The sequence below is a fragment of the Panthera leo genome, chromosome F2, assembly GCF_018350215.1.
Source record: "Panthera leo isolate Ple1 chromosome F2, P.leo_Ple1_pat1.1, whole genome shotgun sequence".
NCBI classification, from domain to species: Eukaryota; Metazoa; Chordata; class Mammalia; order Carnivora; family Felidae; genus Panthera; species Panthera leo.
Genome location: NC_056695.1, coordinates 81,929,155 through 81,945,632, shown reverse-complemented (window position 1 = coordinate 81,945,632; position 16,478 = coordinate 81,929,155). Strand labels below are relative to the sequence as shown.

The window sequence follows — 16,478 nt, the reverse complement described above, 5'->3', positions numbered from 1 at the left end:
AGATGCCTGCCCCACTCTGCTTCTCTAAATGACCAGTCTGCTGGCCCTGCCACAGCCCACACGGCTGTGTGAGGACCCGGTCAGCGAGGACGCCCCCCCTTGCCTCCCCGGGGCTGACCCCGTCCTCCGGCCACAATGTCTGCGGGATCCATGTGGGCCTGGAGCCTCATGTTGGGCCTGGGGGGCCGTGATAGGTGGGCTGACCTCCCAAGACACAAACAGGGACTCCGCCACGATACGCCCCCTCCAGGGGTCCAGGACTCTCAGGGGCACCGTCCCCCTCCAGTAGAGCTCCCAACAGCCTGATCCCAGCGTGAGCTCAGGCAGGGAAACTGAGGCCCAGTGACACACCCTGAGCTGCTTTCTCTGCAGTCTGGGAGAGGGGCGCCCTCTGTGTCCCTGGGGACGCAGCCTTCGGCTAGGTGGCTCGCCCCCCTCCTTCCCTGCCCCGCTTCAATGGCCCCCCTGTGCTCCCCCCACCAACCCCGGGCTCACTCAGGTGCCGCTGAGGGTCCAGGCTCCCTGGAGGAGAGGCTGGGAAGGTGGAGGGGTAAGGTAGGGGAGAGCGTGGGGTCCTCAGCAGCAGGAGCAGCACAGGAGGGGACAGGGCTTGTATGAGGAACTGGGACGGCCCGGTCTGGGGGTGGGAAACAGCCTCACAAGGGGCAGGCTGGGGTTCTGGTGCCCCATCACCAATGTGATGCGTGCTTTGGGTCAGAGGCATGGAACCGATGGTTTCTGGCACCTCTCTGGAAGGGATGGGCTCCTGGGGGGCAGATAGGAGCGGCCCCTGAGGTAAGAGCTCTTCCCCAAAGGGTCAGAGCACAGGGTGCGAGAACTCGGGCGAGTCACTGTCCTCTCTGCCCTGCCCTCGCTCCTCCTGGACTGTGGGCCAAGCGTCCCCCTGCCCCCAGGACAGGCCAGGTCTGCCCCACTCCCTCCAGGCAGGGGACTGGCCAAGGCAGATGGCCCCAGACGGCCAGGAGTGGGCTGGAGGTCGCTCAGGGAGGCTACCGTCAGGCGTCCACCCTGTTTCCTCCTCGGGCTGGGAAACGGAGGCTCCCAGTGGACAGTAGGGGCACAGCCCAACACTCTCTGGCCCGCACACGTTGTGTTCCCTGGCCAGGGCCCCTCCCAGCCCGCTGGGACGGCAGCACTGACCCGGTACCTCCCAGGGGGGCCCAAGCCTCTCCTGACACGTCTCCACCCTCCGTCCTCCAGCTAGCGGCCACGTGGACGTGCTGAAACTCACGTCCGCCCCTGGAAGCCCCGCACCACCTCCGCGTGCTCCCGCCTGGCGGCAGCCTCAGCCACCCCCCCGGGGCTCCCCTCTGCCCACACTGGCCACCCCCCTGCCCTCCCGCGTCTGCAGCCCGCCCAGCAGTTCCAGTCAGGGCCTCCCTGGCCGCGGGCTCCACCTTCGGGCCCCAGCCCAGCTCCTCCAGCACCCGGAGAGCCACACTGAGCGCTGGCCTCGGCCCTCGACCCTCCGCCCGGGCCGTGGGCCCCGTTGGCACCTCCGCTCCACCCCCCAACGGTCCCAAACGGGTCTGCGTCTCCGCACGGAGGCCGGGTGGGGTACACTGTCCCGCAAGGCAGGTGAATGCATAGACCCCGCGGCTGAGGAGGAAGAAAGGAGGGGGGCACCACCTAGCCACGGTGGGGGGCCACCGGGCCGAACGCGGGCAGCCCCGCAGGCCTCAGACCCCCTAAAACACGCAGCCGGGGGTTGGGCCGGGCTGTTCTGAGGCCCTGATGGAGCTTTACACAGGCCCGGTGACCCCACAGTCCTGGGCCGAGGCCGCTCTCAAGACCTTGGCTTCTCCCTTGTCCTCCTCGGTGTCTGCTTCCCACACACTCCCCAGCCGCCCAGCCCAGGCCCCTCTGTGCCAGCCCCAGCCTCAGTCTACCCCCGATCCCCTAAGAGGCAGGGTTGGCCCGGGAGCCTCCAAAGCTGAGCCCGGACCAACGCCACCGCCCAGCCAGAAGGAACCCCGCCGGGCGGTGACCAGCCGGTGCTCCCCACCCGCGCCCCGCTGGACCCTGACGCCGGGCTGAGACCTCGGGAAGCAGCCCTCCAGGGGCCCAGTCTGCAAGGTGGTGAGACACCACCCGGGCGCCATGCCTGTGTGCTCTGAGGCCCCGGGAGGCGGGGTGGTGGGGCAGGGGGGGACGTCAGTTTCCAGCTGGACAGTCCCCAATGCAGACGTTCAGGCCCCGGGACTCAAAGTGCCTCGGGATCCGGGGGTGGGTGGACATTCCAGGTGGGGGGGCGCTCCTCCTGGGCTGAGCCCACCGCTCTAACCGAATGCCTGCCGGGCCGCGTCCCCTCCTGCAAAAGGGCACACTGAGGCCCAGAGACACGAGGCTGTGTGTGAGGTCGCTGTACGGTTTCCCGTGGCCACCCTAATAAGTGACCACAGACCCGGAGACTTACAACACACTTGTTCTCCCCCGGTGCCGGGGCCCAGGAGTCTGCAGTCAGTGTCTGCAGGGGGATCCTGCCTTGTCCCTCCCAGCTTCTGGTGGCTCCAGACCCTCTCTGGCTGGTGGCCGCAGCCCTCCGGCCTCTGCCTCCAACTCCACATGGCCTCTTCTGTCTCCCAAAGGCACATGCATCAGGGGGCCCATCTGGGTAACCGCGATCACCTAATCCAGAGATCCTTAACTACACCTGCAAGGAACCCCTGCAGACTCTCCAAACAAGGGCACATTCACAAATTCCGGGGGGGACGTACTTTTGGGGACCACTGGTGAACCCGCCGTAGTGACAACAGGTCCCGCAAAGGCCCCGCCCGGGGAAGCCGGGAGCACAGCTGCCTTGGGCTTCCTGGGCTCTGGAACCCTCCCCACCAGCCTCCGCAGAGGCTCCTCGGACCTCTAAGCCAGCCTCCCCCGTAGGGCAGGGCCGGGAGTTCAGCTCTCCCTGCTGCCTCTCCGGCTCACCCCCGCCCACATACCCCGCTTCTGGATCGCCAGGGCCCCCGGGACCACCCAGCCGTCCCCACGTAGCTACGTGAGGTCAGGGCATCTGACCGCCTTGTGAACCGACGGAGGGTTCCTGGAGCGCTGCCTCCTGTAGCCTCAGCCCCGGGCTCGGGGGCCAGTGGGACTCTTAGCGGGGTTCCTTTACGCTGGGCTGCGGCACCGATGCGGGTGCAGCTCGGGAGGCTCCTGGGCCACCCCCACCTCTTAGGGGATCGGGGGTAGACCGAGGCTACTGCGGAGGAGCCTACGCTGAGGCTGAGCTGGTGGGGGGCGAGGTGGGACAGGAGCTGGAGGAGGGTGACCGGGGAGGGACAAGGGAGCAGAGGGAAACGGGTCCCCCATCCCATGGCGCTCGCCCCTGGCCTCTGCCCCCGGCTCTCCCCTGTGGACCGCTGGGCCCCCACCCCCACCCCTCGTCCATCCGGGCCTGCGCCTCCCACGCCTCCAGGGCTCCCTTCCGCCAGCCTCTCCTCACATTAATCTCTGCGCAGCTCACTGCTGACCCAAGCGAAACAGAGTTTGCCTTTCCCCTCTCGGCAGTTTTCTGTTGGCAAAGCAAAAAGGATCGAGGCGCGCACTCACCCCCGACCTCCCCGCCCAGGGGGGACTGCTCTGGAAAATGAGATGTTCCTGCGTGGGCTGCGGGCGCACACCGGACATCCTTCCACACGCATCTCCGAGCCGCTGCACACGCGCTCGCTCCCCACGGGCCCTGCTCTGTGCCAGGAGCCAGGGAGACGGCAGCTCCTGGGTGCTGACCCTCCCCCCAGGCGGGGGTGGGGGCACACGTGTGGGACCCTCACACCAGGTCCCCAAGCCTTCCTGGGTATTCTGGGACTCGGGGGTGAGCTGCCGTGGTCTTTGGCCTGCGGCCCATCTGTGACGCAGACACAGGTGATGTGGTCAAGCCAGAAAGGGAGCTAGAGCCCGGAGGTGGGGCCGTATCGAGGAAGGCCGACGAGGTCCCAGCCGGACTGGGGAGGCCGGGGAGCACAGGCAGAGGGCAGGAGCCACGCTGGATGACGGTGTGGGGCAGCAGGGTGGGAAGACACTAGGCTCCTCACACATGTCAGAGCAGTGGATGGGCCAGGCAGGCACACGCGGTCCTCACACAGGCACGTGGTCCAACCGGGACAGCCACCGCCACCTGAGAAAGGCCTCGGTTGGGGTGGCTCTTGTGGGCGTGACCCTCCCCCCCCCAGCACACGCAGCAAAGGCCCGGGCCTCCTGGTTTAGCTCCCCGGCTGACACGGCCCTGAGCTGCCGAGGTCCCGGGGTGCAGGCCATGACTGACCATCGGGGCCAAGCTGAAGCTTCTGCTAGGTCCGCGACCTCATTCGCAAGGGCTCCTAGAGCGGGCCTGGGACTCTGCCTGCTTCCAGCTCAGCTGCCTAGCTGGACTAAGGAAATGCCGGGGAAACGGGGCAGGGGGGTCCGTTCCTGTGTGCCGGGAGGCAGAGGCGAACCGGCAGGTGTGGGTGGACACAGGGTGGGCCTCTCGAGTGGCTGGAACGTGCGGGCTGAGCCTCCTAGCTGGCCCTGTGCCACTCGAGCTGGTCTGTACCTCGCTCGACACCTGCTCTCCCACGTGGAAGAGGGGCTGGTCACCGCCCGGAGAGGTGAGGCCCCCTCCATGTCTAGCCCTGCCTGGCCCAGGGGTTAGCACTGGGCCCAGCCTGCGCCCCGCAGCCTGGAACTCGACTGTAGGACGGCCGACCAGGGAGGAGCACCTTGCCAGCCAGGCCTCAGAGATGCCCCAGAGCTCCCTCACCCCCACCCGCCTCTGAGGGAGAGGGAGCCTGCTCCCAGCCACCCCTGCCTCCAGCCGAGGAACCCCCGGGCACAGGGCGCCGGAGGGCAGAGACGGCAGGCTGTCTGTGGGGGGCAGGGGTGCAGTCTTTGGGAAGGGCGGCCCCTCCCTACCAGCCTGGCGCGAGAGGCCAGCGGCAGCTTCTGGCCCCCAGCCCGTGCGCCCCTCTTGGGTCCAGCTTGGCGGCCAGAGGCAGGGGAGTCGCAGCGCCCTCCTGGACGAGACCTGCCAGCCCTGTCATCCCTGATTAGCGGGTAATGGCCTCCTTGAAGCACAATTTTATTAATCAAATTAGTAAGCACCGAGGTGACCTTGGCTGGTTCTGCTGAGAGGGGCGTTCTCCCAGGAGGGGCAGGCGGGTCAGCAGGGACACACCTGGCCGCTCTCGGCCCAGGCTCAGGCTGGTGGGGCCGCCCTCCCCGACCATGAGGTCTTCGAGGCCACCTGCCTATCCACCCTCAAGGCCACCTGCCTATTCACGCCGGCCCCCACCCTGACGGTAACACGACAGCAGGAGGGAGGCGAGGCCAGTGGGGACCAGGACTCGGCCACTCCCACCGAGGGGCGGGACGGCGCCAGCAAAGAGGGGGCGGTCCTGGCCTGCAGGTAGACCTCCCGCAGCCAAGCCCTGCCTGCAGAGGCTGCTCGAGCGGGCGGCGGCCGCCCCCTGGTGGCCATGCGCACTCCCGGCCGCCCCGGCCCCCACGCCCACCCTGCGGCCGCTCCAAGTGGCTGCTCCGTGCCTGCCGCCCCCAGCCCTCCCTTCAGGGCCAAGTCCAAACCAGCCCCCCTCGGAGCTTGGCAGAACTGAGCGGGGCGGGCGGGCGTGGGGGTGGAGGGCCAGGCCCGGCCCCTGGGGAAGCACGTGAGAGGGCCGGACGTCAGCCGCAGGGCCGGTTTGGGATCTATGCCTGGAGTGTGGGACACGCGGAGGGGACAGCAAGAACGGAAGTAGAGGGATCAAGGAAAGGTGTTGCGGGGGTGGGACTGGCTGGGACACTGGCCGGAGGGCAGGCCTGTGGGGTGCCAGGTGGGCTGGGTCAGTGGTGGGGTCCTCGGAAGGGGTCAGGAATGCAAGCTTGGCTTGAGGCTGACCCAGCCCGAAGGTAGGGTGTGGACAGGATGTGGATCGTTGAGGGGCAGAGGCAAAGGGCGAGTGAGGATGTGGGCCACAACCTGCCCGGCCCCGACTCCAAGAAGCAGCTGGACGGCTCCCTTGGCCTGGGACGCTGCCCTACTCAGGTGGGGACGTGGGGCATGTGTGAGGACCCGGCAGCCCAGGGGCTGCATTCTGGCACCTGGGACTCCGTGCGCAGAGCAACCGTGACGCCTCCCACGTGTCGGTCCAGCGCCCAGCACCAGGCTCAGACACCTCATCTGACTCGGTCTTTAATGGGCAGCTCTGGGCACTAGGTGGGGCAGCAAACTGGCCCGAAAGTCCTTCAGGATGGAGAGGGCCGTGGAGGGAGCTGGCCCCTCGCCACCACCCTGGGCATGAGGGGGAGGGCGGCACACAGCTCAGGGGTGTGGGGACAGCCTCCCTCTGGTCTTGCCCCTCTTGGCCTTGCGGCTCCAGCCAAGGAGGGGCCTGGGGCTGGCTCGCCCAGGAGCTGGCGGCCCCCGCCCACACTCCTTCTGGCCCCTCAGAAGCGCCCCCAGGGCTGGCCGGTGCTCCCCCTGCAATCGGGACAGAAATGGGTAAGGGTTGGCTCCCTGCCTGTAGCCAGGCTGCAGGGTGTGACCCGGGAGGTGGTGGCTGGTGCGTCAGGGGCAAGCTGGGGGTTCTGTAAGGGCAACAGGGCAGCAGCGCCCCGCAGGGGTGCCATGCTGGGGGTGGGGACCCTGAAACGGCTCCTGCAGCGCCGCCCCTGCCCGAGGGCCCCAGGAGTGTGGGCACACGGAGGCCCACCGCGGGGAGGGCTGCGGCCTCGCCCAGGGCAGGGACTCGCCGCCAGGTGGAGACCACGGCACAGACGGCCGCTGCCCAGAAGGCCACGCCAGTGAGGCTCGCCGGCGCGCAAGCTCGTCTCTCGGATGCCCTCGCAGTCGCGGGGCGTGCCGGGGCCCGGGGGAAGGCCCTCCCGGGGCCCCCGGGGCTCACCGTGCTGGGTGGCTCCGCCCTGGGCAGCAGCGTGACCACCTGCAGGCTCGCGCCCTCGTCGCCCACGCCCTTCAGCTGCGCCACCACCTCCGCGTGCTTCCACCACTTGCACGGCCGCCCGTTCAAGGACACGATGTAGTCACCCTCCCGCAGGCCAGCTGCCTGCAGGGACACGGGGGGGGGGGGGGTCCTGAGTCCCATGGGGGCACCCGCCACCCCTGGCCACAGTCCCACCTGCCCCCTTCAACCCGGGGACTCGGCCCCGGCGGGGGGGGGGGGCAGGGGCCTCACCGCGGCCGGGCCCCCGGGGATGACAGCAGCGATGAGGACGGGCGCATCTCCCCGCAACGTGAGGCCAAAGCCAGCCTCTCCCCGGGTCACGTGGACGGGCCCCACCAGCCGCCAGCAGTTCTTGGCTGAAAACACGGACAGGGGCCCCTGGGGGTGGGGTGAAGGGGCGTCAGAGGCTCAGCCGGGCCACCACAGCACCCCTCACCCCCCAATCTCTACATCTTGGGTCAAAAACCGGGTGTGGCAGAGGGGTGGAGCAGGGCGGGGCTAGGCCACCAGCACCGCTTGTGCAGAGTCCTCCCCCAGGACAGGGCTGGGCCGCCTGTGCTGAGGTGGGGACGGGTGACCCTGGCAGGGGTGCTCACCAGCCGGTGGAAGATATCGGTCACCTTCACCCTGGAGAAGCTGGGTGCCCTGATCTCTGGCTTCTGCTGTGTTTTAGCTGAAACGACAGAGTTCAAGGGAAAACAGAACTAGGCCTGAGGCTCAAGGACCCTAGGCCTCTGGGAGGCAGCCAGAGCAGAGCGGGCGGCCCGAGTGCGGCCTGCCGTACGCACACTGGCCCCTCTGCAGACCTCGGGGACCTGGCTGCCCCCCCCGCCCCAGGGGGCTCCGGGGTGTCTCGGCTCTCCGGCCATGCCTGCCTGCCCCTGTAAAGCAGGAGATGCTGGGGGGCCGGCCTGTGGTCCCGTCTCCCAGGCCACCACCTCCCTGGGGCAGGAATCCACTGCGGGGATGGCAAGGCGCGGGAGAGCAGGGGGTGCGCCCGCGTGGGCTCCTTTGGAGGCCCACCGCTCCGTGGTCCCTGGAGGTGGAGTGGCCTCAACGGCAGCCACAGGTCCTGGGCCCACGGACGCCTGCTGGCTGGACACGCCCGTCCGAGGGGCTGGGCTGCTCACGTGGGATGTCGGGAGCTTCCGTGGCCTCCAAGAAGTCATCCTCTCGGTCGAGCTCCGAGTACCTGGCCAGTGAGCGCCGCAGGGCCTGGGCCAGCACGGCCTGCAGGAGGTCCACGCTCCGCAGGGCACGACACACGGCGTGCAGCCGCAGGGCCTCCTCTTGGCCCAGGATGGCACGCTTCAGGTGGGCCTTGCCTGCGCGGGACCAAGTCGGCACACGCTCTGTGGGGCTCGCCTGGCCCGGGCCAGACCCCAGCTCTCCCCACCCCTGGACGCAGCCAAAGGAGCACAGCTGAGGGTTTCTGGGTCCATCCTGAGGGCCCGAGGGCCGCTCGGGGAGGAGCTGCCAGATGCAGAAGGCCGGGCCGGGGAAGAGCTGCCTCCCACGAGGGCCCCCACCCGCCCAGGCTACCCGCCTTGCTCAGGCCCTGCCTGGGACTCAGCCGCCAAGGGGACCTCGGGGACGCAAGTTGGCAGCTTGGCAAGTTGCCAGACACCAAGCATGCCCGGAAGAGGTGACTCACGAAGGACGGGTCACTCGCCCCCTTCAGCGGGCCCTAGCCCCTCCGCGCCAGGCCGCCTCACCGAGCATCCTGCGCCCCTCCTGCTCCTGGGGTGCGGCGCCCGGGGGCCCAGGTGTGGCTGGGAGCCCAAGGAAGGCCTGTGAGAGTGCTGGGCAGTCCACCTCGGCCGCTGCTGGGGATCAGAGAGGGCCGTGAGCCCCTCCGCACCGGGGCCTCTGCCGGCACACACACGAGGGGCAGGGCACTCACGGGGGCTGTCGCAGAGCACCGCAGCCGCGTGGTAGTGGGCCAGGGCGCGGAAGTACTCAGCCTTGACACGCACCAGGGTGGTCCAGGGGAAGGGCACGTAGTCGCGGACGGGTGGCTGGGCCATGGTCTGGTGCACCAGCCTGTACTCAGCTGCCACCTGCCAGCGCACAGGGTGGGACGCCGGGGCCTCCCCGCCCTGGGCCCCGGCCTCCGCCTGCCCCGGCCTGAGTCCCAGTGGCCCTGCCCTGCACCCCGAGCTGAGGCAAGCTCAGGAATCTGAGCCCCAGGGCCTGCTCTGACTGGTGCTGCCCCAGTGGCAAGGACTCAGGACCCGGGGGTCCTGACCGGCTCCAAAGACCACGAAAACAGCTGGCTTTGGGAACAAACAGGAGACACAGCCACTGCCCCTGCCCCTCCCTGCCTGGACCCCCGATCAAGACCCTCCTGCTCATCTGGCCACCGTGGCTCAGCCAGGTCTCCTTGGGACAAGGGCTCCCTGCCCTCACCTGGGCAGCCTCCTGAGCCAGGCGCAGCTGGGCCAGGCAACCCTGGGGGGCTTCGGTGGACGGCAGCAAGAGGCCCTCAAAGATGCATTCTTGGGCCTGGGCGGTCATGAGTCGTTCCAGCATGGAGAGCGAGGCCGGGCTCATGTCGGGGCTGGGTGCTCGGGAAAAGTTCTCCCTCAGGAGGCTGAAGGCCCCTGTGGAGGGGCGCTCACAGCAGGAGGACAGGGCTGCCTGGCCCCGCCCCCCACCCTCCACCCCCAGAAAGGGCCTGTGTGTGTATCTGCTCTGCCCCACACACTCGGAGTGCTAACCCGCCTCCCCCCACCCCCCCCTCCGCACAACTGCGGCCGTGGGGCTGGGGGCCGGGCTGCCCTCACCAGCAGCCCTCTGAAAAGCTTCAATGGCGCGCCTGGTGCCCTCGGGGCAGGAGCGGTCCTGGCGAGCCCCGATCTGGGTGTAGAGGGCCCCGATGTTGAAAAGCACGCTGCCCTTCTCAAAGGCCAGGGCCCGCTGCTGGGCCGGGACTCCCGTGAGTGAGTCATACCTGTGGGTGGGTGAGGGTGGAAGCAGCAGGAGTCACAGGGCTTCGGGGAGCCGTCAGGGGAGGCCAGTGACCGCCCCCCCCAACCTACCACTGGAACAGCAGCCCCAGGTTCCTGGTGGGGGCGATGAAGCGTGCGTCCAGGAAGCAGAGCTGGTTGTAGTAGGCCATGAGCAGCTCCAGGCCTGCCTCGCCTCGGCTGGGGGTCCGAATGGCCTGCGGGGCAGGCACCAGCTGGGCCTCGGTTCCCCAGACCTGTCCCACAGCACACACACCACCCTGGGACCCTTTGCATGTCCCAGCCCAACGGGAGCACCCTGGGTCTAGGGGTGTACAAGGTCCCGAAGCGGCACATCCACCCGGTCTGGGGCTGTCGTGGACCACGCGTGCCACCCCCAGGACACTGAGCACCGCGGAGAGGCCCAGGCGGGGTCCCTGGGGAGGGACAGGCACAGAGCAGCCACTCCCAGGGGGCCAGCGGTATCCGATGAGGACGGAACTTCCCTGGTGTGCACAGAGCCACGTGTGTGCCCTGGCTGTGTTTGTGTTAATGCACACTCGGGGTGTGCCTGTCTCCCCATTCTCCCCAGGGCTGCTCCTGGTGGGGACTCCTGCACAGGGCATGTCTACACTGAGCTCCTTGCCTCTGTCCCTCGCTGAGCCTTGTTTTTCCTTGTGAACTGGGGGTGGCCGGTCTCCGGGGTCTCCGGGGCAGGGAGGGGACAGGAGGAGCCCACTCACCTGCCGCAGGTCCTCCAGCTCCCTGATTTCGGCCTCATAGGAGGCACTGTCCTCTCCAAAGTGCCCAGAGATCAGCTCCTGCTTGGGGGAGGGGCAGGTGCTGGCTTTCCCTGTTCACCCGGCCCAACGTGGAGACGGGTGGTGGAGGCCCCGGGGCCCCTGGAGAAAGGCTGAGGACTGGTGTATATGTGGTGGCGGGTCCCCTCCTCTGGCCTTGGGGTCCCTCCCCCGCAGGTATGGGGTTCAGAGACTCGGTGCTGCTTCTGCTCAGAGTCCTTTCTGAGCCCCTGTAAAGCCCACCTGACGGGCAAGGGCACTGGGGCCAGGAGCTGAGGCCCCTCTCCGTGCTGCCTGCAGGGCAGCCTAGTTCATGAGCCCCCAGGAGGACCCTGGGAACCGGCAGGTTTTCACAGCGGAGGCTCTGACTGGACGGGGCAGCCCCAGCCAGTGCCGACTCTCAGAGCGATGGTGGGGGAACCCTGTGGCCAGCGTGGGCTTTCAGCAGGATGCCTAACTCTGCCGTATCGATCCCACGGTGGGCTCTCCTCCAACACCCCTCCGACCAGAATCTCCCACAGCCTGGGCAGGCCCGGCAGCCAGCCGGAGTCAGACCCCCCCTCCCTCTGGGCCTGTTTCCTCTTCTGTTCAATGCGATGGCTGCCCCAGGGAGCCTTGGCGACCCCTTCTGACCCCAGGGGAGGACCACGTCCCACCAGACCCCGGGGCTCACAGGTCAGCACTCACCCTCAGGGGTGTGGACCAGTCCAGCTCCTTGGTCTCCTTCAGCCCCAGGGGGATCATAGGGACACTGACACCTTCGCTGGAACCAGAACCGTTGAGCCCAGACTCTAAGGCTGGACCCTGCCGTGCCCAGTGGCCACCCCCTACTTCTCCGGGCACACATAACCCCCCTTCCCGATTCTGATACGTGTCTCGCACACACACGGCACAGCACTCAGGTGCCGCCCTGGAGGGTGTCTTGCGCGTGCGCACCACGTCCTCCCCCACGCCCACCGGCCCCCGCACATGCGCACACGCACCCCGCCGGCCGGTCCCCCTCCGCACTGCCGTTGAGCTCCTCCAGCTCCTCCTTCAGCAGCTGCAGACTGGAGTTGACGTAGCTCAGCTCCAGGGCCACTGTCTCCCTGACCCAGGCGTTGCTGGTGGCTCTGGGGGAGGGAGGCCAGACTGAGCTGAAGCCCTGCTCTGCAGGCGGACCATGCGCCCCTGGGCCTCGCGGCAGCCCCTGTGCCAGCCTGGGCTCCAGAGTGCCGTGCCCCCGGGGCCCAGCCCCCATGGAGGGGTGCGGTGCGGTCCCGGGCCCACCCCCTCTTCTCTGAGCCCCCCCTGGAGTTCGTGCAAATTCCTGTCCACGTGGATACTTGGTGACTCTGGCCCAGGGCATAGCTCTCGCCTCCCACCACCTCTCTCCTTGGACGCGGGCTCTGGCGCGCCTTCCACAGTGACACAAAAACAACTTTCCCAAAGGGTGGGAGTCAGCCCCTCTCTGTGCCTACATCTGGGCAGCTGGCAGACGAGGCGGTGGGTCCCCAGGAAGGCCAGGTTGAGAGCTGGGGTGGGGTAGACGGGGATGCAGGGCGGCTAAGGAAATGGAGGGGCCCCTTGGGCCCAGCAGAGCTGCATCCTGGAGCCTATCCGCCAGCTCTGTGCACACTGGCTGTGGCTCTGACAGGTGGGACCATCATCCTGGGCCACCAGCCATGCAGTGGGCTCACGGAGACATGGGTGAAGGTCTGAGCTGATGTGCAGCTCGCTAAGGAAGAGGCACCTCTTCAGCCTGGAGGACGCTTTCCTGGTCCTCAGTCTTTTCTTCTTTTTTTAATTTCTTTAATTTTTATTCATTTTTGAGAGACAGACAGAGCACCAGCAGGGGAGGGGCAGAGAAAGAGGGAAATACAGAATCGGAAGCAGGCTCCAGGCTTGGAGCTGTCAGCACAGAGCCCGACGTGGGGCCCGAACCCACGAACCGCGAGATCATGACCTGAGCCGAAGTCAGACGCCCAACCGACTGAGCCACCCAGGTGCCCCCCGGGTCCTCAGTCTTGGGACACCTGTCACAGTTCAGCCTAAAGGGTGCCTCTCCTGAGAAAGCCCTGCTGGTCACCACATAAATCACAGCCTCCCACACTGCACACCAGCCCCCCCTCCAGCACCACACGGAACTTGGCTGACCCTGCGCTGACCACTGCCAGTGAGGTCCACCAAGGTAGGGGCCTGGGTTGTCTGGGAGGGTTTCATTTGACCAGCATGGCTGCCCCAGACCCCGGTGGGAGGCCCGGCCCCTCCTCCTGGGAGCCTACAATGGCCGTAGTCACCTGCTCACACGTCCGTCTCCCAAACCAGACCACACGGTCGGGCACCTGCCTGGGTCTCTGCCTGGCTCCCATCACCCCACATGGGCTGGCTTCCAGGGGGCCTCAGGGGACAGCAGCGCCACTGTCCCGAGGGATGGGGGCGGTGGTGGGCACTCACCTGTACAGGTTCTCCGCGCCTGTCCGCATCCGCAGCTCCTTATTGATCTGCTGGTGGACCTGGGCCCTGCGGCTCTGCAGGCGGCCACGCAGTGTCTGTGCCAGGGGGTCACAGCCCTGTGGAGAGGCTGTAGGTCACAGGGGCCAAGCCACGGCTCTGTCAACAGCTCACGAATGCCAGAGGCCTCTCGCGGGTGGGGAAGGCGGCGGTCGGCACAGGTGGGGCCCGAGCCAGCTCCCCAGGCAGCAGTGGGGCCAGGCAGGCCGAGTTGAGGCAGGATCCCGGGATCCCAGAAAGAAGGGGGGTGGGGTGGTCAGGGCAGGAAGCACACAGAAGGCGGGGGACAGGGCTGGACCGGGGCCCCACGAAGAAGCTGGGCCGATCCTGTGGAGCCAGCACCAGTGTGCCGGGGCTCTGGGAGCCTCTGGCGGGAGGTGGCCAACTGCTCGGCACATATCCTTGTGTGCCTTTGAATTTCATTCCATAACCCCCATAATCTACTCTACCCGCACATTTCTAGCATGAGTTCTAGCACGGCCACGGGGGGATGACCCAGCCTGGCTCCTGCCAAGGTGCTAATGGAAAGGGGCCTGCCCATGGGGTGCTGGAGGCTGGCTTTCAGCGCTCCCCGTGGCGCTCGGCCCACGGTGACCCTGGGATACGTGTCTTGATATGTGATACGAAGGTATCACCCCAGCTGGCTGTTTACGTGTGGGGTCCCTTTGGGCAACTGCTCAAAACCACAGGCCCAGAGTCACTCAGCTCCCAGGCAGCAGGCCAGGCCTCCCGACTGCCCACTGGCCACCTCAGGCACCGCTCCTCATTACACGGGACAATCCTGCCGGGCTGCCGGTGTCGGGGTCCCAGGCAGGAGAGCTGGGTGGCAACTGAGACCAGAGATGGGGGTTCCCAGCCACAGTGATGCTGCAGCCGGGTGACTAGAGGCTCTGGCCAGGGAAGCCGAGGGGCTTCCGCCAAAGGGGGCTTGGGTGGCTTTCAGGGCTGCAGTGGGACACGCGGCCGTGGCCACCGTGCTTCCTCCTAGCCATTTAAGGGCCTTCGTCTGGGACAGTCACCAGCCCTGGAGTTAGGAAGAACTTCCCAGAATGCACCTTCCCTGGGCAACGTCCCCATAGGTGGTCACAGAGCCTGAACAGAGTGGCAGTGAGGACAGTGCCTCCAGGAAGCTGCCCCAATGGCAGGGACAGGGCTTTATTCAGGCAGTGCTGAGGTCAGGCCCCGTGCAGTGTCCACTGTCTTCCTCATATTTGAGGAAATGTGGCCTATTTTCTTTAATATGCACCCCCCTGCTGGCAGGCAGGGGCAGTTTCAGACCTTTTGGGGGCTATATCTTGTCCCACTCCCTCGATGAAGGCACCCTAAAGGAGGCCTCACAGCCTCTCAAGAGGAAGGCCCCTGGTGCACAATCACCTCAGATTATGGCTCAACACCCCCTCAGATTCCAGCATGGATGGTCAAGAGAGAAGAGAGATCAATCAGAGAGGACCTCCCAGAGGCGGAGGCATTCTCCTGGGAGGCCTTCTTGTGATCCTTAGGTAATGGGAGAGGAGGCTTGTTCCAACTGAACAACAAGAGAGAGAACACTAGATGTGGAGGGCTCCCTGCTCTGGGCCCTTGGGCAGGACCCTCATCTGTACATCTCAGGGGGGCGCCAAGAAGGAAAAAGACAAAACATGGCCCTCCTCTCTCTGCTCTGCTGTCTGGCTCTCTTCCTGCTGGCCTGTGCCTCTTCTCCACGGTGCACGTCAAGACCGCTCTGTGAACGAGGGAACGAGCCAAGGAGGTGGGCAGTCTCCCCTCCAAGAGGCCCGAGGACCTGGGGAGGGAGGAGCAGGCCACAGCCAAAGCTACATCACTCCCCTTCTGAAGCAAAGCTCCAGCAGGTTCTAGAGGTTCTGGGCCAATAGCCATGTCCATCTGCCCAGGGAGGGGGCTGGTCCCTATGCTGGGCAGAAACCATTAGCTCAGGAGGGCTGTCCTCATCAACACCACTCGTCTGCTCCTCAATGTCAAGTGCTCCTGGAGAGATGTGTTGGAACGGGGAGAATGCAGCCTCGGAGCCCTGCCGCACCTGCACAGGCCTGGTCTGGACGCTGGGACAGCCAGTGGGTGACTCCCGGGGAACACCCAGGCTCCAGGCTGCAGAGAGGGGCAGCCTGAGTGCCCCATCCTTCCCAGCACAGATTTCGCAGGTGTCCGCTCCCACCCCTTTCCAGAGCTTCCCCACTACTCCTGGAAATGGTCCTTGGTCCAGAGTCAGCGAAGCAGGATTAGGGACCTCAGAGGGGGAGGAGGTGTGTGGGAAGTGAAGAAACGGACAAACTGTCTATCTGTGAAGTCCTCCAGCCATTTCCTGTTCCTGGGAGGCTCCAGCTGCCTGCCGCTGAAAGTTTCGTCAAATACAGAGCTAGGTGCCCAGGGCAAAGCTGAGCAGCCTGGAGAGAGGGAGGGAAAAGCTAGGAAAGGAGGAATGACGGGCACCCGGAACTAGCACAAGGGCCACGGGCTGTCACAGACCAGAACCCAACACCTGCGGTGGAACGGGGCCTGGAGCGTCCTCCAGAGCGTGGGAGAAAACGCTGAGCTGGACTTGTGTTCCCACCCTTTGCTAGAAGGCACAGAAGCCCAGCTCAGGCAGGTAACGCGGGCTCGGCCTTTCCACCGAGCCTCAGTTTCCCCAGAGGTCAGCCCAGCTGGCCTCTAGGGGCGAGAGAAGTGGGTTGCTGCCACAAGTCTTGCAGCGCGCTCAGACCTGAGAAGCCAGCGCCGACTGACTGCCACCTCCGGCGGCAGGTGGCGGGCAAAAGCGGGCCGGGGGTCCGGGACCCGTCCTCCCGGCGACCCCCGTCCCCGCGGACGCGCCCACCTCGCGAACGCTGCCGGCCGGTTGCAGCCGCGCACTCTCCTCGCCGGAGCCCGGGTCGTCCGTCCTCTCCTCGGGGATCATCGCCGCCCGCCGCTCGGGCCTTGCCCGCCTGGAAGCCGAGGCCGGCACAGGTCCCTCCCGGGCACCGCGCAGGGTCCCCCACTGTTCTCTCCTCGCGGGTGGCGGGCGCGGGCCGAGCGTGCGAAACTTCCCCTTGCCCAATCGGCGGCCGCGACGACTCCAACGGACAGCAGCGCCAGCCAACCAGAGAGCGAAGAAGGCGGGCCCCGCCGACCAGGCCCCGCCCGCGCGACCGCGGAGTCCCGGGGGAATGCGGTCGCCCCTGGCAACCGCCCGGCCAGACGCCGCGCGGCCGGGCGGGGCGCAGACTGCGCATGCGCCACGGCGTGCGCTCAGCGAGCGGAAAAGTTAGGGAAAAAGGAAAAAA

General features: G+C 67.0%; 1 protein-coding gene across 5 annotated transcripts; it reads right to left on the bottom strand.

The window, feature by feature from the left end:
• Positions 1-6,174: 6,174 nt before the first annotated feature.
• Positions 6,175-16,185, bottom strand: RHPN1 (rhophilin Rho GTPase binding protein 1). Of its 5 annotated transcripts, none has more exons than XM_042924222.1 (15): positions 16,031-16,185; positions 13,144-13,259; positions 11,691-11,819; positions 11,395-11,470; positions 10,651-10,728; positions 10,001-10,164; positions 9,746-9,912; positions 9,369-9,562; positions 8,863-9,019; positions 8,675-8,785; positions 8,090-8,284; positions 7,556-7,632; positions 7,191-7,337; positions 6,900-7,061; positions 6,175-6,475 (listed from the first exon to the last, which is right to left on the bottom strand). In XM_042924222.1, the coding sequence occupies exons 1-15, from the start codon at positions 16,109-16,111 to the stop codon at positions 6,317-6,319; spliced, it is 2,013 nt and encodes a 670-aa protein (XP_042780156.1). In that variant the 5' UTR covers positions 16,112-16,185; the 3' UTR covers positions 6,175-6,316. The 5 variants fall into 5 exon arrangements, with proteins under 5 accessions (XP_042780156.1, XP_042780157.1, XP_042780158.1 ...); XM_042924223.1 differs by having other exon boundaries at positions 8,675-8,782; XM_042924224.1 differs by having other exon boundaries at positions 10,001-10,125.
• Between the last annotated feature and the right edge of the window lie 293 nt (positions 16,186-16,478).